We start from the raw sequence: 24,204 nt of genomic DNA on the forward strand, positions 1-24,204 counted from the left end.
GGAAAGGATATGCCAGATGCCATAAAATTATAGCACAGGCAGGAGATTCTGATTTTTTATTTTTTTGATGGAAACAATTGATTGTGGGTGTGCAGTGACTGACTCAGCCGTTAGTCACTACATTTAACAGTGAAATTGAGAGATATAACAAGTGTGTTTTTATAACAAGTGATGAAGGGACCTGTGTACCCTGAAGGGCACTTCTTCTCAACATGTCTTAAGGATGGGCTGCTACAACTTGCCTGTTTGTCTTTAATGCAGAAGTGATAAATAGATCTGTATGAATGAATTCAGGTTGGAATCTGTTGGGTCAGTGTTTGATTGTCCATCCATGAGAAAGTGCAGTAATGACTGCAGCTCTTCTTGATTGTGTTTGAATCACTCCAGTCTCATTTACACGTATCAGTGCAATCAAAGTCATGTTATGTGAACTAAAGATAAGCGTCAACGTAAAAATAAAAATAAGTAAATAAAACACGTTGAAGCCATTATACTGTAAATGTGCATATATAAATATGGATGCAAACAGGAAAGTGTAAACATTTGCATCATGCACATATATACTTGACAAAGATCACGTATCATTCACAAGCCATAAGTGTGTGAGGGTGGAGACTCTGGGATTGTGTTCCTTCATAAAATCAACATTTTCCTTATCTGATCTCCCTAAAAATCCAACAGAAAAGGCTTGCATGCCTTAGACAGACTAAATACTCACTAATCTACTGCTCTATCGGTTTGTTTTACACAAACATTATGAAATGTTTTTATTTAGAAAATAAATAAAAGTGTTGCTCAGACAGCTTCATGTCATTATGACTAATGACTATATTTTTTGTTAAATATATAATCAAAAGCCGATTTCTCTCTCTCTCTCTGTGTATAAATATCTAACTGTAGCATGTTTTATCCTGTATCCAGGTACTGTTTACCATTTTGTTTAAACCAACGTTTAATTAGAATAAAATATGGTGCAGTCTATTAAAGTGGTATATTTGAATCTGACATATACAGTGTCATTTTTTGTATTATGCTATCAGGGAAATACTGTAAAAACCAAGAAGGAAATTCTAAATAAGTTCATGTAAACACAACTCATATAGCCTGGGGCATTTTAAGGAGGAAAAATATGCAGGATTTCCCTATACAATATTGTAAAACTGTACAGGAAATACATTAAAGTTACTCAAACAAAAAATGCCTTTGTCAGTGTTATGGTAAAAGCCAGGTAGTATGAGATTTATTTCTGTCCCCTACATACCTGGTGCATCAGTACTTTATTTTTTTCATAAAATATTTAGGCCTATCTGTAGGCCTATCTGTTTAAAAAATGGCCTAGCCTCACTAGCATATCAGTTAAACTGGACATTGTAACAATTTCTCTGGCCAAATTAGGCATCTTGTAAATACAGCAGAATGTCTCCGGGAAGACGGTGTCCTGTCTGCCAATCTTCAATCTCCTTAATTGTGTTTAGAAAACAACACAGGGGGAAAAATTCCCGTTACTTTCATACACAAGGACAAAGCAAAATATAAAATGTATATAGGAAATTACATTTAAAAAAATATAGGCAAAATATAAGCAAATCGGAAAATGTAAGCCTATCACTTATAGCGGCTCAAATAAACGTGATGTGTCTATAAATAATAAGCTTTAGCTTTGATGCTTTAAAACATAACATTATAAAACATTAAACATAATAAATATTTGTATTTTGTATATAATATATTTGCACTGAAGTTTTTACAATTAAAATAAATACACTTGTACTTTGCTTGCGCTGGGGAGAAGGACACCCTTTGAATTTCAGGAAATTCGATCCATTTCCATTTCCACCTCTCTCCAGACAATGCGATTGTACCGGACTCTGAATTACGTAGGCTAGTAAGGGTAAAAATAACTGGACTATATAAACCGACAGAATCAGATTGAGCAAAGCTGCTCGTTTGCGCGCACAGAACAGAAGAAACAGCACGTGCAAAACGTTTAAAAATTAAAAATTTAAATACTGTTTTTCGTTCTATCTACATTTTCATTGTGTCTGGGATATTAAATGCCTCGTCCTAGGCATCAGGTGGAATAGAGATTTTTGGTTAAAGCTGCCCACCTTGTCTCTAAACATAAGCCCGAGAGCATTAGGCCATTAATTTGCATTTTAATCAACTGAAAGAGGGGGTCTATTGACTCAGAGATCATTAACTAGCATGTACCTGCATTGTTGAACATTGAGATTATCATGTTGTTTCGATGGCTCCGAGATTTTACTGCTGGTTGTTCAAATGCAAATTAAGCAGGAGTTCGATCGGGATAAATTAATACCTGCGATCAGGTTAATTTTAATACGAATGAAGAGGTGAAACTCACAGTAATGTGGCTGGTCTATGGAGACTTCTGGTCCCATGTTATAAAATATGTTTGTTTTATTTTAAATTATTTATTTAGCATGTTGTTTCTATCCTCCTCTTGGAACATGATGTTTTTTTCTTTAGACATTATTGCATCGAGTATTTATACCACACATCTTTAATATAGATCCTATAAATCATAAATAATTTATACTAATATACTAAATTAATGTTGTTTAAATGGCCTTTCAATAAACTACAAAAAGTCTCACTGTGCAGGGGGTTTGTGGCGCCCCCTTCAGAACTCAGATTACACTCAGAATTTTTCATCACAATATGTGATGAAATATTTGCAATGAAAACACAACAGCAGGTCCAGCATGCACATTTTAGAGTGTCTCTAAATCTCTGTATAATTTATCCTTTATTTAAGCAGTCTTTATAATTTAATGGAATAAGGAGATACGGTTAATTAAAGGCCAAATTATCAATTGTGCTTTGACAATGTTTACATGTTGTTAAGGGTAGCCAGAGTAAACACCTGATAGGCTACAACTAGGTGAGAAACGTCACGAGAGCACACCCCCGCAACATTCAGACCCTCCTTATAATGGGACAGATAGGTAGCCAGTCAAACCTATTAGAGACGCATTGTCTATCTCGGACTGAATGAGAGTGAACCGCTTCTGAGTTCCCTAACATTTGCAACATGGCTCTTGCAGATGCGATGTTGCCTTCGATAAATACTTTTGCAAGCAACCAGATGTTAGACGAAAAGCAGTCTGAAATTGTACGGGTGAGTTCAACTTTTCATTTCAATTTAAGGTTTATTTCAAATGTAGCCTATTTTGCAGCACTCAGAGCGAATTATGAGGGTATGGTATAGGTTTTACATGTTTTTTTATACGTTTAACTAATCACGGGAGTTACAAGTTATTGGTAAATAGCCTACAAATCGTGTTCGTATGAAGAGGAAACAATAGAGCGTTGCTTTCATTAGAATTATTATCGTACTGTAGGCTATACATCATCAGCAAAACAAATAATGTCATTATTTTGAGCTTAATTATATAGGCTATTTAGATTTCAAGAACATAGTAAGATTTTAAAAGTTTTGTTAAATCGATTGGCTAGTTGACATTTGGCTGTCTTGTGAATCCCAGTTACGCCGAAAATTTTTAATTGTCTCCCCTGCAAGTCATTATATAATTCACGCACTGCAGCCTACAAGTATGCTACATCTTTATAAACAACACGTCTGTGTAGTATATATTTTTTTTATCATTTGAATGACTATGACTTTGTTATCTGAAGAAATGCTTACCCGATTTTTCTTTCTTCAGGACTGGAAAGTGGATCCAACTAAAACTAGCTCGACAGTTGGAGACGTGAGACCCCTCATCGAGGTGGAGTTCAGCATAGTTGAATCGCCACCTTTGGCCAAAGACGAAGATGACCTTTCCAAGTTTTTGGATCTAGAGTTCATTCTGTCCAACTCCTTCACGTCTGACAATGACAACAACTCAGCGCAGCCGGCCTATTCTCTACCGGAGTCACCAGAAAGCTGCAGTACCGTGTACGACAGCGATGGATGTCACCCGACGCCGAGCGCGTATTGTGGCACCAACTTTAACGCAAGCCCCGGCCACAGTCTGGTAGCCGAGTTGTTTACTCCGGACATTAATTATCATGGCGACTCGCATGAATATAGTTTGAAAGGACATTTAGACAGGCTGGAGTACACTGAACTAAGGGCTCTGAACTCAAGAAACCAGGCACATGTGTCCAATTCTAATAACGTGGGATACAAAATAAAAAGTGAAAACCACGAGCAATCCTGCATGATGGTAAACGACTACGTGGGTCATTATTATGGACAAGAACCCCAGCGCGTGATGCAGCAGCATCAGGCGTATGGGCATCACGTGCAACAAGATGTGCCTCGGGACATTTTAGGGAGGAAAGACTGCATCCTAACAGAGGCGAACTCTCACCGTCATATTGACATTGCACATCAACAGCAGTTCATGAATAGCACGCCTTTTCCACCTCAGTACGCCCAGCATCAACAGTATCACGGACATTACAACATGTTTAGCGAGCCACTGCGGGCAAATCACCCGGCCATGCCAGGTGTGATGTTGACTCCACCATCCTCACCCCTCCTGGGATTTTTAAACCCAGACGACAGCAAGCCAAAACGAGGGCGTCGGTCATGGGCACGAAAACGGACAGCGACGCACAGCTGTGAATTCCCCGGATGTGGGAAAACGTACACGAAAAGCTCCCATTTGAAAGCGCACATGCGGACACACACAGGTATGTCGCGGAGTTTTGTAGGCTACATGTTGTTTTGAACTTAATTTCTCACTATGAACCGTTTAACCAAAGTTTGTACACAATAATAAATGTTTCCCCCCGTTCTGTTCACAGGTGAGAAGCCCTACCACTGCAGTTGGGAAGGCTGTGGCTGGAAGTTCGCCAGGTCAGACGAGTTGACGCGTCACTACAGGAAACACACCGGACACAGGCCGTTTCAGTGCCACCTGTGCGAGAGAGCGTTCTCCCGCTCAGATCATCTGGCTCTGCACATGAAGAGGCACATGTGAATAATAAAAAAATACTATATCTATTTTAAACCACCAGAGGATTTTATATTGTTACGATAATTCCTATTTTGGGACAGCAGTTATATGAATAGCAGTATAATGTCATTTGATTTAAATTATGACCGTATTTAATAGAAGGAGATTCTTGTTCATTTAGAAGGTAAATTATGTAGTACTTTCTCAGATGTATAAAAACGGGGCAGGACCCATACTTTTGTATAGGCTATATGTTTTCTATTCTCCATTTATGCATTTGTATTAAGTCAGGGAGTATTTTTTTTCATGGATTTTCAGAAGAATTAAAAGCATTGTCTTTTTTTGTAATCAGCCTTTTGTCTCATTCGCTTGTCTCATTTTGTTTCAAGTTTCTTATTTTAAATATTGTGAGTTGCCACCCTGAAAGGTATTAAAAACTAAGATCTACGCAAAGAACATACAGCACAAATAATTTTTACTCCATAAAATACTGAGCAAAATAAGTAAAGCTTCATATAAACTGATAATAGAAACGTTAAATCAAAAGGCCTACACTCTTCTTCATATATTTATATTTGGCCATTTAAAAATACTGTCTACACTGTACCTAAGCCAATACTTCTACTGTTACTACCAAAACTCTAAAATCAAGTAATTAACTTATGTAACATCACCATCATTGTCAACAATTATAATCATCACAAATATTGTGAAAATAACTTGAGCCGTTCAGAACACAGACAGTATTCATTCCCTTATGCATCATGTCACTGCTACTTAAAAAAGCTACAGTATGTCGCCCTCTCCTGTCTGAAAATAGGTAGGCAGTTTAGTCACAGAATCTCACAGGTGGTCAAACCAATGGAACAGTGGTTCTTAATCATGGCCCTCCCACAAAAGCCAGAATTTCAGCAATACCTAAAAACTATTCCTAATTAAACACGAAGACTGTTAAATGTATTAATGTGATGTAATTTTTTTTTAATTCATTCTTTATTTGTTGATTTAATTTATTAAAAAAAAAAATAATTTCATTGCCTTCTTCATTAAAACAGCCTTTATATACTATCTGGCTATTGTAAAAAAGCTTAGTGCAGTCTCCCTCTGCTGGCAGGAAGTCACGCTACAACAAAACACCTTGCTTTTACATATCTCGAATATAAAAATAATTACTTTCCATATTCAAGTACATATTTAAATACAATGTCAAAAGTGGCTTTCATCACTATTTACGTTTGTTAAAAATATTAAGAAATTCAAAAAAAATTGAGCCGGGGAAGTTTTTGACATTTGGTAGATTTGACCAGATATTAGTCATTTTGTAAAGTTTATCTGAAGGTATCGATTTCTTCCACGAGATGGCAGTCTTTCCTATGGTTTGTGTCTGATATTACACCTGCTGATGCAATGCCACGCATAGTTGAGCACACACTAAACTAACAAAGATAAGTGTGCAGAGGTACTGGTGAGCAAGATAAAACTGTAAATGTAAAAGCACTAAAATCATATTCTTCTAACTTTGGGCTATAGTAAGAATTAATTTAAATGTTTTTAAAATTAATTATACTGCTCCCAATTTTCACTGTCCTATAACTATTAAAATGTTAAGGTTACTGAACTATCTAATGACTACTGAATGATCTGAATAATGATGCAGACAGAATGTGCTGACTTTTGACAATGCAGACTTTTTTGTGAGATTTGGTCTCACAACATTCACCTCTTTTAAAAGTTTCCTTTGAAGCTAATAACCAGATTCCTTTTTCATAAAGAGATTTTAAGACTGACATTAGTGGGGGACCCATGACTATTCTATATGTTTGTGCAAGCCAAGGTTACAGGCCATCATGCACACACTGATGTTATATGCCTGATATTAAGAGAATTTAGGTTAAGGCTTATTTAAGTCATAGCTAAGTAATTGGGACCATAACTACTGAATTAAACGCAGAACCATTTAGACTACTCTTCATTCTGCCTCTTGAGATAAACAATTTAATATTGTTGTGTATTCAGGCCATTTTCTCATTAGAGTGGGAAAAACTTAAGAGGGACCAATGGCACACCTTAACGTTACATGCTAGAGCTGGAGCATATCACTCAGTATAATAGTCATTTGAATTGCTAGCGTTTGTTAAACCCACCGCTACGCTGCGCAACGGTGCGTGAATGGGGAAGCGCGTATATCCTCCTTATACCGTCTTTCAGCATCATTTAGAGAATAAAAGGTAACGAATGTGTCTGTCGCCGTATGTCCTCATTTCACCCATTATATTCATTCCACGCTCACATACTGTGTTGGCTACGCAATTGGTTGCTACGCGACAGGGCATTATGTTTAAGATTTTGGCAGCACACCTCGCCCTCCTTTTTACATGTGTCATATTTGAAAGGATTCAGAAGCCCAAAATAGCTGATTTAGGAAGTAATAGGCTAATAAAACGCCAGGAGTTTTATTTGCAATCCGTTACTCAATATAATCGCAGGTCTTTGTCTACCGGAAACATCCATCCATCAACCGCAGCAACACACGTGCTCAATACTACCGGTAATATTTTAGTTAGTTACGACATCTTATTCTCACTCAGATCCTCTGATAAGGTGATCTGGCCGGCGTCTTCATCATTACCGAACTTGATTAAATTTATTTTTATTCAGCTTATACGTTGGTCAGAATTATTTAAGAGTTAGCCTAATGTTTGTGTCTGCTCATTTATGGTTTGTTTTCAGATGAGAACCAGTACGTTGAGCCAGAGCACTGCTTTGTAATTACATTATCCTGAAGTCACTTATGAAAAGCCTTAAAACTATATTCACAGGGGGTGGAGGGGGGTGTCTTTGGTTAAGAGGTGGGGCCACATCTGAACAGCGTGTACTTTGAATATTGGAAGTTTAACAAAGAAATGTCCATCAATTTAATGAGGTCGTGTTCAAAACAGACCCACTTGACAGCTGTCTTCTGTATAACACCAAGGAGCAAGCGATGGTAAGAGCAAATGATACTAGGCTACTACACGAGGTGTAGCCTACAGCCGAATGATTCTTCCGTATGTTCTTTCATACCACTAGGAAGAGATGCATAGCTTTAAAAGAGTAACAGATAATCAGTTGTTTGAAATGTAACTGTTTAATAGAAACGTTTAACTATTGCTTATTATTCGTTTCAGGTCAGAATAGCATTAGGCTAGTAACAGGGCGGGTGAAGTGTCAGCAATGATGCTGTTTATACATTTTGCAACCTACAAGCTGTACAATAATTACATCCTTTAATAGCTGTTTATTGGGTTTATCATTTGATAACAAACGTATGAAGAACCTGTTGAATTTTCCATGACGCGGCTAAAATTGTTCCAGTGGTTTAAAGGTGTTTTCCCGCCCTCTTGTTTATATTTAAAATCTCAGTATTGAATGTCAGATTACCGGATTTGCGACACGTTTAAATAATTTTTGATTGTCATGATTTACAGTGAATAGTCAGCTAGTACTCGTAGACTATTACCACTTAAGGCTCAGACACTCATTGTTTAAGTGATGAACCTATACATGGTTTTATCAAATTACAAACATTAGATTAATCTCAGGAAATTACAGTAACCTACAGTCATACATTCAGTACAACATTTTTGACTGATCCTTTTTTGTGTACAAACACAAGAATCAATGCCTTATACATTGTCACAGAAAGTTGTTACAACTTTTGGTTTCCCAGTTTCATATAACATTTACATTTATTCAAAGTGACTTACAAATGAGAAACACTAGAATCCTAGCCTTATATAAGGTGGTTTTGATGTCATATGTCTAGAACATCTCTCTTAGTTTGAGTTTAATACTTAGTAATCACAGTACCCAATTTATTTAACCTGAATAACCTGAATGATGCAGATATTAAGTTTTATTATTTTAACATGTTCAGTTTTCTTTTTATTGTTCATTTATAATCTTTTCATATTCTGGGTAGATGTTGGTATTTTTAAGGTACAGAATGGAGATTTCTGGAAAGATTTGCTATTTCAGGCACTTATACAGTATAATACTTCAAGATCTGGTATGTATTACAAGAAACCATATTCTTCTCATTGTTTTTAAATATAGTGGTGATAGAAGAATCTAACCATTTGACCAGTCTTTTATTAACAAAATGTATATTGTTCTTTTGTTAATACATGAATCTGCTGCTTGCATTGATAGTACAATCAGTTGCTTCATTCTGCCATTAGGGTCTAAGTAAAACGTTTAGGCCTTCTTTTCAATTTCCTAAAAAACAAATTCAGGGAGAGGCTGTATGTAAACAAATAAATGACCCTCCTCCTTTGCACGTGCTTATCCATCTTGTTTAAACATGTTGGGCATGCTGAGATAATTTTTTGCCATTGAAAAATTGATGAGAAGAAGACACAGGATAATATCATAGCCACATGTGGGCCAAATCTGTTCACAAACATGTCAAGATCATTTATGATAAAGCAGAGCAGCTCAAAGGCATGTCAAACCATGCTATAAGTGACCATGCTGTCAAAGCACTACCTCTGTACCATACATGGTGTGGTTTAGCTCCAATACATAAAAAAGTGTCCTGTGTTGACATTCCGTGTCACGTGCTAGAGAAGTGCCAGAGTGTGGTACTTTAATGGACTTTTAGTTTATTTGCTTTTTATTTGTTTAACCTTTTGCTATGGCCATATTTCAGAATGGATTTATTATTATTATTTACATTTGCAATGTACAATATAGAGGTTAAAAGTCTGTGAGAAAACAAAAGTATTTATTATTTTATTATTTTTTTCCCCAAGGATCTATCATTAATTGTTATGGCCAGAAGGCTTCAATATCCCTGTACATCTACTCAGTACATGCACAGTTGTTATAACAGTGTGTAGTATTGAATGCTGCATTTGTGAGGAAATTTTTGATAAATTCTCTTCAGATTACTTTTCCTAAGCCTTTTGAAAATGAGCACAGCTCCTATAAATGTTTATGTAGTCTGGGAAGGTAGTTTTATTTTTCACAATTAGTGCACCCATGCATGGCCACCTTCATCAGACCGAAAATCAAAACTTTGAATTCCTGGCCAGACAGACTGTCCACCATTTGTCCACAATGTAAAGTAAAAGGGATTAAATGGCTGTATGAAGAATATTTCTGTGCTGGCTGAGTGGAAATTGGGAATGTTTTTGTTGTTTTTTTCTGTAGGATGTGCTGTCATGCTTGAACTTCCTAAAGTTAAGAAAAAAGAATTTTTCCATGTAACCCAAATATTGTTTTTCGAAAATAGTGTGGACAAGACTTGATAAGTTCCTGAAAATTTTATCATGTCCATTTTAAGTAGTTATAACAAACTACTTTAACTGAAGCAATGAAACTTGACAAACTGCAGAGATGTAGGGTTAGAAACAAATGGTCAGATTGTTAATAAGTTTAATGGGAATGAGAAGTTTTGTTAAGTTAATGAACTTTTGGCAGTTTTCTCCTCAGTTGAACACCAATAATCAGTAAACGCAGCAATGTAGTAATTTTACCCATAGATTTTTTTTCTATCCGTTTTGTTGCTTATGTTCAGTTATACCATATTTGTATGATGTACAAAATTGTCAAGTACGTCTGATTGATGGATTTAACCAGTTGAACATTTGCCAGAAAATTGCGCAAAGTTTATCTTAATGAATTTAGATAAGAGAGTAACTTGTGTGCTTTCAATTCTCTGTAGATAACACTTGCAGATAGAATCCGTTTCATGGATGAGCAACAGAAAGAGAAAATATCTAAAATAACAATTGAAAACCAAAGACAGAACAGAAGTGCCCTTTCTCTTTGGTGGTTTTAGGAACTGGTTATATCATTTAGACAAAATCCCCCTCACTGTTAATCATCTACTTTATTGCTATCAATGTTTTGTAGTAAGAATATTTTAACAGAGCACACATCCTGATCCTTATTAGCAAAATCTTGCAATGGTTTATTGAAGAATAATTTATTGGTTCGTTGAGTCTCAATTTCATACACTATTCAGCATTTCTACTAATACATACAAGGTCACAGCCAATGTTATGGGAGGCACTGCAGTGTTTTGGAGCTCTTGTGTTATCTCTGTTGGGTGGAGTTGAGGAGGTGCAGTACATTGTATTATGCTACTACAGATGCTCAGTTGCAATCAAGCTGTTCCAGACCAAAAGGAGAAACATAAGCATAAACCTTTAAATAGCTTTAACCATTCTAGTGAAGGATGTTTTGCTTTTGCTGGGGAATTGAAAATGTTTCTTTTGCGTCTGGTGTGTCAGATGACATTCACTGTTAAATACAAATGATTTTTTTTTTTTGGTTGCCATGTTTTGCTGAAATTAGTTTGATATATTTTGGTCTGTTACAATAATGGGACTGTTTTTGTATTATTCAAATTTATGACTGCAATGATGGTGGCAGTCTTTTATTTTAATTTGACATGAGTATTAACTTCAGCTTCAAAGAATTTAAATAGCTTTTTTTTTATAAAGTCATGCACTGTGCATCAAACCACACCAAGATGCATTTTATACCTATACATAATGGGTTTTTAGACTTGTGTTCTCATTGGCTGGTCAGTCCAAGCAAGGTAAGACACCTGCATGGTTAGCCAGGGGTTGTGTATGTCATTGAAACTGAGTGCCAGTTTAAGCCTTCTTTTCCACCCGTCACAGATAATGAGAGCCACCCTATGACCTGCCACAGCTTTGGATTGTAGTCACTTCATCAGCCACTTCAAAGCAGTGTCTGCAAGGTGACTTCCCAACTTCTACCGCCACATCCAACTGGGTTTCTGGAACATTGCATTGTCTTCTGATGCCATTTATATTAGGGGCATTCCAAAGGGTGAAACACTCATTAACTTTGCACAGCATTAACAATTGCAGGCTCAAGATACTTTTCCAGGAGTCAAGCCTTGAAATGCTTAAAGTCGGCATGAAACGGAACTAGCGATTGTCTTTTTTTCTCTACTGTAACGTCTATCCGAGTGAAACGGCATCTGAAATGAGAGGGCGGGACTTGATTTCGTCCTTCGGGAATTGATTGGATGGAAGTTGGGGCGTTGCTAACAAAATGGAGGTATATCTGAATGCCAGTTTGCAGTTAGTTGTGGGGGGATTTCTCTCCACTGGATTCGCTGCCGACACCCTAGCATGAAGAATTTTTTTATTTATTGATGAAGACGAGGACGATCAATGGCACAAAACATGCCTAAATAGCTTTTTCCAATATGGCTTTTATTTGTTTATTATTTTTTTAATAATTAAATTTAATAATAATTTTTTAGGAAACTAAAAAATTTGTTTCAGAAACTAAACATTTAGAATAAAAATAATTGGTAATAATTATTATTTTTACTGTTTTTGATGCCCGACCTTCCCGGAGACTTTCATTTGTAAAGAGCTAATTGGTTACAGTTGTATTTTTCCATAGATAGCCCACAGCTCATTCAGTAAAGTGCACATGTTTTGTGTGATGCAATAGACAACTAAATACTGATAAAGGGAGCCATCGGTTCAGAGAGTTTGCTCTGCTTATCTCATGTCTTATCTTGCTGCTTTTTGTAAATAAAAACATCTTTTTGTGAAAAAGGTTGAGGGGCTGAGGGATAGTACACTTGTCTCTTAACCTACTTTTGCCCATGCTTTATCTTTTCCCTTTTTTTGTTTGTTTGTTAAATTGTTATTCTATTTGGGTACCTTGTTTGTTTAATGTTCCTAGTTTCTTGTTCCCATTAACAAAACCATAGCAGTAATTTTCCACTGAAATATTGGTGCATGTTCACTTGCCATATGAGTGAAAGTTCACTCGTCCAGGCTGAGGTGTTAATTTCAAATGGTTGGTCTGGAGAAGCGTTCACTTTAATTCAGGAGGAGTGATGTACTGTGTTGCCTGGTGTCAGGATGAGTGGTTCACAACAACATTAGAGTGATTTAAGAGGCTCCAGTTGCTGAACTGTTACTTGAGTCTTGGTCTTGCCTTAAACTGACAATATCTGGTATAGTGAAGAAGTACAAGAAACTTTGGATTTCTGCATTACAAGTACTAGTGCAGAATCTAAGAATTCTAAAAATGTCCATGTGCTGGATTTTGAATATTGTTGTAGTAAAACAGAAGGATTGAATGTGGGAAGTTTTCACAGTGTCTAACCAATTCAGAATGTGGACTATAACAGTTTGTAAGCTGATGTAGGCTATAGGTTAATTTGGTAAACCATTGTTGTTTTCTAGAAGCTTATGTTCTGTACCCATCTGTACTGTAACCCTTTGTTTTAGCTATTTGCTGAAAATACTAAGTCTTCTCATCTTAGTTTACAATTTAAGCATTCTCTACATCATTTCTCGGAATAATCGTAATATCAGACTTTAAAGTCCAACATAAACTCCAGCCACACTCCCAGCCAGCACATGGGCAGTGTAATCAGCGGTTATGAAATTATAGTTTTAAAGAGAGAACAACACGTTTGGGGGCTAATAGCTGCTTTTCCCCCTCTTCCTCCCTCCTTCTCCCTGTCACATGTTCCTTTCACAGCATAGAAAAGTACCTGGATTAACGCAGAATTAGCACAAAGCAGAGACGCCACCTCAGCCCAACGTTGCAACTAGCGGAGAGAGGAAACGATTGAGGGAGAAGCAGTGTGCACCAGAAACTAAGACACATACCCCAGCAGCTCAAGACGAGTTCCAGAGAGCACAGAGACAGGCCAGGACGGGCATCCTTCCGGAAAGGGGACCCACGCCGAAGAGAGCTTCAAAAGCATGGCGGAAAAACAATTTTCTGGCATATTGGTGAGTCACTCAAACTTGCATTTTGTAACTTTTATAGAAATGTTTCCTTTTTCTCCATGCCCAGGTTTTCACAGCTATAATTTTAGATTTGATATTTTTGAAAGTTATTTTAATCTTGTATTATGTGTATTTCTTAGTAACACGATCTGGCATTTTTTATTGTCTGATTAAAAGTTAGTAATCAAGCAGGTCAAAGCATTTTGGATCAGGCCACAGTTCTAAAAAACTTAATTGTTTGAAAGAGCTGAACTAAAAGAAATGATTAGACCTTAAACCGAATTACAGCTTTTATAATAAAGACTCTCAGGAGTAGTGTGAAATGCCCTGACAGCTCATAGATATCTTTAACTAATGATTAGGAGAATATAAAGAAATTGGATGAATTTAACAGAGGATGTGGTATAATTTAGGGAAGAAAAAAAGCACTTTTCACAATGCTTTGTCATTTTATGAACCATCGCGGCTATTTTGTGTTGTAAGAAATGTCTTATAATCCACTGCTTCGTTAATGGATTTAAATAAATTAAGACATTTTTCCAAATGATTGTGAAAACAATTTAAACCTGGAATTTAAAACTGTACATGTCTTCTTGAGTTTCCAAACCCTGATGACTTTATTAACCATTGCTGTGCTTAGAGTACACAAATCTGGCAGTGTGAACTGATCTAAAGTGTTTGATGCGAGACCACAATGCAAGAGTGACAGTCAAGGATGTATGACGTCTTCTAAATAGATGTGTCAACCGTGGCATAATACTTAAAGTTTTTCAAAAGAAAGAATAAAATAAATTCAATTTCAGTAAAATAAAAAATGACTTATGATTTTTGATGTGATTGTAGCTACATTTGCAACATTGGTTTTTACTTTAAGATATATTATTGTTATTTTTAGTGTTTCTAATTGCAAATTTTCTGAAGGGTGACATGTTTGTCTGAAGTGTCAGTGGTTTGTGTGGAGTTGCTGCGTGGCTGGGCTTTTGTTCGGGGTGAGTGATGCTGTAGTCTCTTGTGTGACTGTAACTGGGTAGTGTTTTTCTGGTTCTGAGCTGTTTTAAAAGCTTTGTCATTGATTACATAAAATCAGACTTATGACAGAACGTTCTGGTACTATTTTAAATGTAATTATAATATCAAAAGTAAGGATTACAATATTCCACAATTGGACTATTTACAACATAATCCCTCCTAAATTCTGTCCCAGATGCCTTTCAGAATCATGGTTAAATAGAATGGATATGGAAGTCCATATGAGGAATGTGTTGTAAATAGGTCGTAAAGCTAAAGAAAACTGTTGCAGGGGTCCTATATTAAATAAACCTTTGTGGTCCATCCCCACCTTTATCCTCCCCTCGTGTGATTGGTTACAGTGGTTGTAATATTATGGCTCCTGTCCTGTGTATCTCTGTGTTCTTCTAACTGTATTGTCTTGTACTTTTAGCCTTGTACTGTGTCCTGTACATTTTGTACGTCTAAACATGTGTATTTATTTTTGTGAATGAGCATCTTGCAGATGGAATACATCTGATTTGATGTTTAAATCACATTTATGGTAAAATTGCCATTATTTTTCATCGGATATGATTTTATTTTGTCTCATTAAGTTAATCTTAAAAATCGTAATTTAATTAAATTAAATTAAATTAAATTTTTCATAATTTTTTTTCTTTCAAGTTTGCAGATTTTTATGTTGTATACAATGCCGTCCAAATGCCAGATTGCTTTGCCCCCCCATAGAGAGTTGCATTAACATTCTGCCTTTTAGACTTTTTCAGCACCTTACCCTGTTGTATATATATTTTTTTTTTTGTGGTTGAGATGTGCTTTCGGAGGTCAGCGGCATCAATGTGTTGTTCGCAATGTTGTGGGGAGTACAGAGGTTTGGTTTGCTCTCAGGAAGGGAAAGAAGATTTTGACCGGCACATTTGTTTACTCATCACTCTAAATGACTTTTACAGATTGCACCTCATAGGACACAAATAGTTTTGCTTAATGTACAATATCTGACCAAGTGGAAGTTCCCTGATAGATGGTTTTTGTGTACTGTCAAAAGGCACAAAGCTTGCTTTAGTGCTTTGAATGGCATTAAGTCCTCTTTGTCTCTGACAGAAGCTGTTCTGCTTTAAGAATATCCTGACGTTTTGACAATAAGATAATGACAGCGTAAAGCCCATTGTTACCCTCTGACAGTGACAGTAGAGAATGTTAGCGCTGTGGTAACCCAAAACATAATTAGAGACGAGTAGAATGACATAAGAGGAATTAATGCTGGAGCTGTCAGACATTCAGAAGCAGTTGCGGAGGAACTGTTGAAGGAGCTGTGATGACCGTTTGCTGTACTCGCTGCTTCTTCTGTCCCGCTGGCAGCTCTCCACCCTTTCCCAAGGGTTGTTAATGTGTGCTGCTGTCTGAATTTGAAATGAAACGGAAACAAATTTTGGATCCCGTGGTCCCTCAGGATGCTGGGCTACTGCTGCACGTTTTCACTCTGCTTTGTGGGCTCTCAAACATTTCGGTCAATTAATTAGCATTAAACAAAATAAACAACAGTAAATTACATAGATACATTTTCTTTCTGTTATTCAGAATGTCTAAGGACCCTAGTGAGCTGTTTCACTGTCACATGGCATTCTAAATCAGCTAAAATGGAACCTCTAACTTATATTTAAAATTGAAAAAAGTGACTGATTTGAAATACTTCACATAAGCAGCAGATGGTTAATGGTGACTAATGTGCACCTCTGCAGCGTTCCTAACGTGAAGTGCATGAGACACAGTTGATTCCTATAGAGTTCTGTGTTCTAATACATGTTGCTATTCTGCTAAGCTTATGATGCATTAGTTTTAATGAGCACAAAAATACATAGCAAATGCATGTATATTGGGTGAAATGGTAAATATTTAATTAGACAACTATTTTGTCTGTACATTTCAGTATTTAACATGATTATTGCAATTATTTTCAATCCATTATTATTTTCCTTAAACTTGAAGCAGTGCATTTTGGGATTGCCCTTTCTGTGAAGGATAACCTTCTTTGGAATAGCACACTACCATGCTACTCTTGCTATTTCTGCAATATACATTAGATATAAATATTAAGACTGTTTCCAACACTGCATTAGATTTTAGCCAGAACATGGTGGCAGCTATAAATAACACAATTTCAAGGGATTATGCACTCAAAAATGAAAATTGTCATCATTTACTCATGTTGTTCCAAACCTGTATGACTTTTTCTTTTGAAGAACACCTGGAACCCAACAACATTGGAGCACATTGACCATCATTGTATGAAAAAATAAAATAAAATACTGAGACTTTACTCAAAATTTGTTCAGTTTCAAAGAAGAGACAGAGTGATACAGTTTAGGAACAACCTAAGAGTAGTGAAATTGTACTTATTAAGTGAACTGTCCCTTTAACACACCTATGCCTAACTTACTAGCATTTGGTAGAGCCTATATTTTAGTGAATCTCTTTATGAGATGTCACATCATTTTTAATGAAATGTGCTTTATTAAAAATTATTCTTTCGTTAATAATCCAAAGTCTCATTAATAGGTGATGGGCATCAAGTTCAAGGCCTAGGTCAGCAGCACTTATGTAAGGAACATATTGAACTGTCACTCACTCACATTAACTACAGCGTACACATCTTTGTAGCTGTTCAACCGTAGTGCCTTCAGGGGCTTGGGAACAGATGTGGTTGAGCAAAGGGGAAGTCAAACATGATTTCTGTCTATGTTTGAGGCGCAGACTGTACTGTCTGTGGAGCGTACCAAGCCCACAGAGAAGGCAGCCACCATGGAGTATGCACAATTGGAGGACAAGGGCCACCAAATGCTAAACACGTCCACTGCTGCGATTCCTTTAAAAAACACTCCCCTCCGCTAAAAGGGCCCATTGAGCCTCAGCCTTTAGATTTCATTTGAAGTAACCACTCAGGCTGAAAATTTCGTTTTTCTGTTTCTTCCTCTCGCCTTTATATATGAGGTACCCCTATTCTACCCAGGCTAAACACAAATACTGACCAAGAAAGAGCCACTTTTTCTCCTCGCTAGCTGAAATTATGGACCGCAGTTTAGCATTGTGTTCCACCCACCTGGCTTCCTAAATCTTCTTTTATTAATATTATTTTTAACGGTTGAATTGAAGTCCCTCAAAGCCTTTTCAGCCCATATTTAGGTAATTTGTTGCGCTTGAACCCGACCTGCTCCCCCCATGGCGTTGTGAATGGGAGAAAAAGGCATGGGATGAGGGGGGGTCTGCTGTTCTCAGGGTTTCTCCACAGAAACAGCCCCTTGACCTATTATATCATTTTGAAGCTCTCCATGTTGAAAGATCACAGCAACACAACCCTTGCTTTTGTGTTGACCAGTTCGTGCATTAAATTAAGTGCCAGGAAATCCATAATAAATTCAGAGAAAACACAATTTCAAACGCACAGAATTTGACACAGGAATCAGAGTGTTGTAGTAGTCCAAGCTTGTGTGTGTTTTTGACCTGCTAACGTGACCTAGGTAGTTATAAATTGTCATACCAATCTCTTTTTGTGCTGTTTGAAATGGCAAATAATGAAAATTAGTACATATGTAACGTTCTGTAACGTGACCTCTGTGTGCGAGTAAATGGACCTCACTGCATGCCTCTTATGTACTCCTGATAGAAAGCCTCACTCGAATGTCAGAGAGCCTCCTCTGGTGCTTTTTATACTAGTTTCTTTTGTTTGCTAAGAAAAAGGGCCTCCACCCCACAGACATCGTGTAAACTCAGATTTTCAACTGTTTGTCAAAACATAGATGGCCCCATTACAAGACATTCCTTGTATTTTCAGCTTATAGAATAAACTTTTCTACTTCTCTTTTTTTCTCAACCTCAACCACAGTTTGACATTCCTGTTGTCACTTTTCTAATTGGCCGATTGTTGAATCCACGTGAGGCGAGTCAAAGTCACATGTACATCAAGTTCATCCTCAGCTATGGTCCCATATGTTTGTCAAAATATGTATGTTTTGCGCTTTCTCCAGCCTGATTTGTGCCCAAGCTATTCCTCTGAGCCCCATTCTCCCCGGAGGAGGTCTGAGCTACACGCTATTTATAAAGAATTAGCAGCTGGGGCCCTTCCAGCCAAATTATGGTGGAGTGGGGGTGGAGGGAAGCTTCAGGTTAATCCAAGCGATGGAAATTGCTCTTCGGTGTCCCAAAAGCCTTTTGGACCAGGTGGACGTCACAAATTCTCTCTCTGCCCTATAAGCACACAAACACACACATGCCAAAGGAACGGGGCAGGAAGTCATTTTCAGGCGAAGGTCCATAAATATGTCTCTGTGTTGCCCTCTACAATGGTCGTGCCAGACTTTTCACTGACTTCCCTATATAGTGTCTGGCCAAACAGTGCCTCAGATTACAAAATAAGCTGTACAAAATAAGGATTTCCGTCCGACAATGAAGAGACCCCTTTTAGCATCATTATTATCACAGTTGAAGCGTAATACATAGTGAGAGCATATTAAGTTGATTTGTAATGATAGCCATGAATTTGAATTCATTATGACATAATGGGAACTGGTGAAGGAAACACTCATTTATTTGAATTATTTCATTATTAGGAGGCAATTATCTTAAGCTATTGTACATACATTTGAATGATTTTAATTGATCAGTGAAATTTCAAGCAGACCTGGGTCAGATTTTTGAGTTTTCACTCTTTCTATCATTGTGTTAAGTCAATTTTAGGTCTTTGGACATCAGGTTAACACTGTCAGCAGCTTCTCTTTTTGTAAGTTGAATTCTACATTTTGGGGTATTTCTCACACATATAAGTCACATTGCATTCAGCTGGTTGCATTCAACGAAACATTGGTGAATTTGACCTTTTAATGATCTTACACATTCTTTTTTATTATTATTTTTGTATATTTTTTTGTTAAAAGTTCCCATTTGTTTTGCTAAATTATGACTACAACCATATCAAATTCATTTAATCAGTAAAGTATACTGAATTTATTGTCATAGTCTTAGTTACCATTTAAAATGTACAATGATGTCCAAATATAGCTTGTCAGCTTAGTTTTCCATTTCTGTTTTGAATTTATCTAATGTTTAGCAAGGTAGTTGCTAAAGACCATTGCCAACCAAAAGTTGTGTAACTGATTGCGTATTTATTATTATGGAGAAGGGTTCCTTAGTTTGCTGTATATATTAAAGGATAGTTCACACAAAAATTAGGATTCTTTCATCATTTACTCACCATCATGTCACTTCAAACCTGTATGATTTTGTGGAACACGAGAAGATATTGTAAGAAACGGTTTTGGTGCCATTGGTATTTTATGGAGTAGGAGGACATGAGAGTGGGTAAATGATGACAGACTTTCGATTTTTGGGTAAACTGTCCCTTAAGTCTTTCTGAAAGCTAAATAAGATCATGTCTCAAATATTGTTTTCACTTTAGATATTAACAGTCAGTCTTTTAGTTGTATGTCAACCATTCAGTCTTTCAGGCTGTGTGCTGTCATGTGCAGGGGGTAAAAATCATGTGAGTTGATTGTCTAAAACCGTGGTCCTCTGTTTTGTGTGTGTGTTTGCTTAGGGTTGTTTTTGTGTGTTGGACATACCACTCTAGATTGTAAATGGGGCAAAAGAGAGCTCCGGAAGGAGACGGCTCATCAAAGCCTGCACTAAGTTTGAAAAAGTGACGTTTTTAGTCAGCAGTAGTATTTTAGCCTTCACTGAGGCCCTCTTGTTCAGCTTGTCAATAGAACGAACGTGCCCTGAATGGAAAACACCTGCTTAAGGGCTCTTGCTGGAAACCACACTTATTGAAGCTCCCTGGTGAATCTGGAAACCACTTGTGTTGCTTTCCTGTTTTTAAGTTACACTGTAGAGGCTTCTGAATTAACACTTGTATGAGGTCCTCATGACCCATGGGTCTCTGAATTGAAATTGCCTTTTTCATCCTCGGTGTTGTAAAGCTTTTTTTTTTTTCCTCATAAGAATGTCTTGGACACTCTTTTCCATATTGTGAAAGTAAATTATAATAACAAAAAAATAATAGTCCATATGACCTGTTTCATATCAGTGATCAATTACTTAAATTTTGGTCACATATAACTTATTGAAAAGCTTCAGAAGTCCTGAAATGCAGCACACAAGTGATAAAGACCATTTTAGTGGTGCTTTTTGTAGTTTTAGACCTTGAAACCCCTGTTTTCCTTTCACTTTCATTATATGAAAAAGAGTCAGGATGTTCCTTAAGAATTATTTACGCAATAGGAAGTCTGTATCTTTACTCGAATCACATAAAGTTCCAAAACATGTTGTGCTGGTAGCCTAATATTTAAGAACGGGGTTTGCTGACTCACAGATTGCAAGCGCTAAGTAGAGGTCCTAAGTAGAGGTGAGCCAGTAATTGTAGATACTAAGCTCAAAATCCTGCTTTTTCTTCATTGTGAACTCGAAGGAACTTAACCCCTTGATGTTCCAGATTTTATTTTAGAGCTGCTTTACTGTAAATAGTTTTTGAAGGAAATGCATGTGCAAAATGTTGTGCCGTTTTTTCCCCCCAAATGTAAAAATATAATTTCTAAATAAAATGTATAATAAATATAATTCACAAATAAAAGTAATGATTTAAATGATTTTATAATGTTTTATTAAAAATATTATTGCATATAAGATTATATTCTGTACAGTAAATGTTTATTCAAAAAAATGTAAATCACTATAAAATCATAAAAAAATAGTTTTAATAGTTTTGAATGAAATGCGTGTGCAAAATGTCATGCAGTTTGTTTCAATTGTAAAAATATTTGATTATCAAGCAAACATGATTTTATAATATAAATGTTTTATTAAACCTTACTATGTATAAGGTTATAGATACAGTAAGATTTTTTGAATAAAAATGTATTGTGTGTGTTTGTATACTTAAAATATGGTACATTTCTGGAAATAATTGTATCATCAAGGTGTAGCTCAGTAAACACACACAAACAAATTTTAGCTAAATAAATAATATGAAGAGAAAAATGCTATTGAAAATAGTTATGATTAGGTTTGTGGGGATTGAATTGTTTTCTATTATGAAGTGTAAGTTCTTTAATGAGCACTAGGTATCTAATTAGGAGATCTTATTCCCCTACTCCCACATGTGCGCACTTGTTTAGGATCTGTCTAATGAGTTTTGTTTTGATGTGTTTATTCCATTTCAACGCCATAGCCCTTCTCTTGTTCTCATCACTCACTATTATGCTATTGATATTGGGCAGCGCAAATAGCGGAGTGTTCATATCCTCATTAGAAGCGAGTGTTTTTGTGAAGGGAGTTGAGGCTCCGTGCTGCTGCTTGACTAATAGGGGTTGGCTAGGGCCCCTGAGGAGTCTCTAATGACCGCCTGTGTCAGATTCCCTTACAGCCGGGCTCGTGGCACAGACACAAGGAGCTGCCCGGAGCTATGTGCATTTATATGTGTGTGTTTGTGTGAAAGGGTAGGTGTCACAAATACATAAACAAAGTCTCAACCAATTGCTTGTAGTCGCTGGAACTCAAGTGGAAAATAAGCATCACATATTAATTGAGAGAATACTCAAATTTGCCAGTTGATTTCTGATGTAATTTGAGGTCATTATCATAGATATGTTTATGAAACCTGCCTTTTTTGCCATTTTGTATTGAGACAGAAGTACTAAGAAGTACTGGGGGAAAAGAGTGGATGTATAATCGTGATATGACACAAGACAGATTTGAACTTAAATCTCTCACAAGACCATCCTCACTCTAAAGCATCTATATGTTAACTGCTAGTGACGTTTTTGCAGTGTAATTATGTTGTGTAAGAACTTAGTGTAGTTAAGTGTAAAGAGATGCTCATCTCTTTGTGATGCTGTTTGTTCCCAAAGGGTCAAACAGGCAGAGCAGATGTAGTTTAAGCTCAGCTGGGAGAGTATCATCAATATCTCACAGGCATAATAAACTGTATTTCTGGATCTATTCTTGCATACTTTTTTGTTTATCTAGGGTAGGATTTGGTAGGTAAACTACTAGTTTCATGCATTTAATTTATTCTATTTACTGTTTATAGGCATAAAATTATTTTGGGATGACTGGAGGATGTTAGAAAAAAAAGGCTTACCTTTGGACTGTATTTACAATTATGCAGTGGCTCTTATGCCATGCTTAATGTATAAATGCCATTTCAACCCTCTACATTACGAGAAAATCACTCGCATATGCGACTAAATCTTCACTCTGGGCGACTAAATGATGTCTAATATTAGCCAATTGCTAATAAATTCTCAGATTTTACTCACCAGTGTGTGAGTTGGAGGCTGAGTATAAGTTTATTATACAGTGAGAGAGGGAGAGAGAGAATTGACGCGCTACATGTAAACGATATTCTTTGTTGTAATTTGCTGTCAAAATAATGGAGTTTCTTTGGAATTCTTCAGCGTTTAAGAACTGCCGCTTTCTCCGTAGTGGGCGGAACTAATGTGCAAACGGCAATCTCATTGGCTGGTGCTCACCTATTATCATCCCTGTTTTGATTTCAGCAAATCAGTTCGAGCGAACGCACACAACCTGATTAATATTCATGAACCCAGTAGCTCATTAATCCTTAGTGCGTCAATTATGTAACAAAATTTATAACCAAGTGCCATTTATTTTAAAGTAATATAGCACAAACACACAAAATAAGTTATATTTTAAATTATAGAATGATAGACATACTTAAAATCATGACATAATTTGCCCACTGTTTGTTTGTGAAGAACCATTAGTGGAACGTTAGCCTGATAGTTGATGTGATGAACTACACATGGTTACACTGCTTGAGGAGAACTGACTTCATTTATCCACTAAAAATCACCTTGACACCATTGGTTTAAGTTATTAAATGAATGGCTGAGAAAAGCAATGTTATTTCTGGTAAAAGCTCTAGCATCATTTGTTTCCAGATGCCACCTGGTTTGATATTTTGTTTCTAATGAAGTGACATTCAGACATATTAAGTGTGACCAAAGAATGTTTGCACATGAACTTAAGCTCCAGATAGTTTATATATATAAAAAAAAAAGACTGTGCAAGTTTTGAAGTTTTGACCAGTCAGGTCTTTATCAGTGCTGAAGCCCTGACTAGTCGAAATGTTGTGCTTTCTGTAGCTTAAAGATAGAGACCTGCACTCCCGTGGGAGTACCGTGGGACCCAACGCAACAGGGTGCGGCGCGGGACAACTCTTGATGGGCGAGTGCGGGTGCGGGTGCTGGCGGGAAGAGACTCGTGTGTGTGCGGGATGCGCAAAATCAAAATAAAATGATTTGTGGGACTCCCGCAAAATAGAAATTATCTAAACATAAAGTGTCTAAAACATATAAATTGTTATTTATCTGTTGCACAAACGCAAAAAGAACAACTAATATTAACATTAAAATGATTGACATGCGCAAGCTAGGCATAGTTTCTATTTATAACACGTGTTTAAAGGG

General features: G+C 36.6%; 2 protein-coding genes across 6 annotated transcripts in view; both read left to right on the plus strand.

Moving 5' to 3' along the window:
* Window positions 1-2,997: 2,997 nt before the first annotated feature.
* LOC107730790 (Krueppel-like factor 4) lies at window positions 2,998-5,220 on the plus strand. Of its 2 annotated transcripts, none has more exons than XM_016541729.1 (3): window positions 2,998-3,142; window positions 3,690-4,665; window positions 4,780-5,220. In XM_016541729.1, exons 1-3 carry the CDS (start codon window positions 3,056-3,058, stop codon window positions 4,953-4,955), a joined length of 1,239 nt encoding a protein of 412 aa, XP_016397215.1. In that variant the 5' UTR covers window positions 2,998-3,055; the 3' UTR covers window positions 4,956-5,220. The 2 variants fall into 2 exon arrangements, with proteins under 2 accessions (XP_016397215.1, XP_016397216.1); XM_016541730.1 differs by having other exon boundaries at window positions 2,998-3,136.
* Window positions 5,221-7,081: 1,861 nt separating this feature from the next.
* LOC107730788 (sodium- and chloride-dependent glycine transporter 1-like) overlaps window positions 7,082-24,204 on the plus strand; it is a 47,985-nt gene continuing 30,862 nt past the window's right edge. Inside the window, exons 1-2 of one of the 4 annotated variants that reach the window (XM_016541728.1) lie at window positions 7,082-7,159; window positions 13,469-13,720. In XM_016541728.1, coding sequence (XP_016397214.1) covers window positions 13,691-13,720 — 30 coding nt within the window. In that variant the 5' untranslated portion in view covers window positions 7,082-7,159; window positions 13,469-13,690. Of the gene's footprint in view, window positions 7,160-7,429; window positions 7,480-7,834; window positions 7,918-13,463; window positions 13,721-24,204 lie in introns of those variants that run through there. The other 3 variants (XM_016541726.1, XM_016541727.1, XM_016541725.1) reach the window with 3 other exon arrangements.

This window comes from Sinocyclocheilus rhinocerous, unplaced genomic scaffold (assembly GCF_001515625.1).
Source record: "Sinocyclocheilus rhinocerous isolate Xijiao unplaced genomic scaffold, SAMN03320098_v1.1 scaffold2293, whole genome shotgun sequence".
NCBI classification, from domain to species: Eukaryota; Metazoa; Chordata; class Actinopteri; order Cypriniformes; family Cyprinidae; genus Sinocyclocheilus; species Sinocyclocheilus rhinocerous.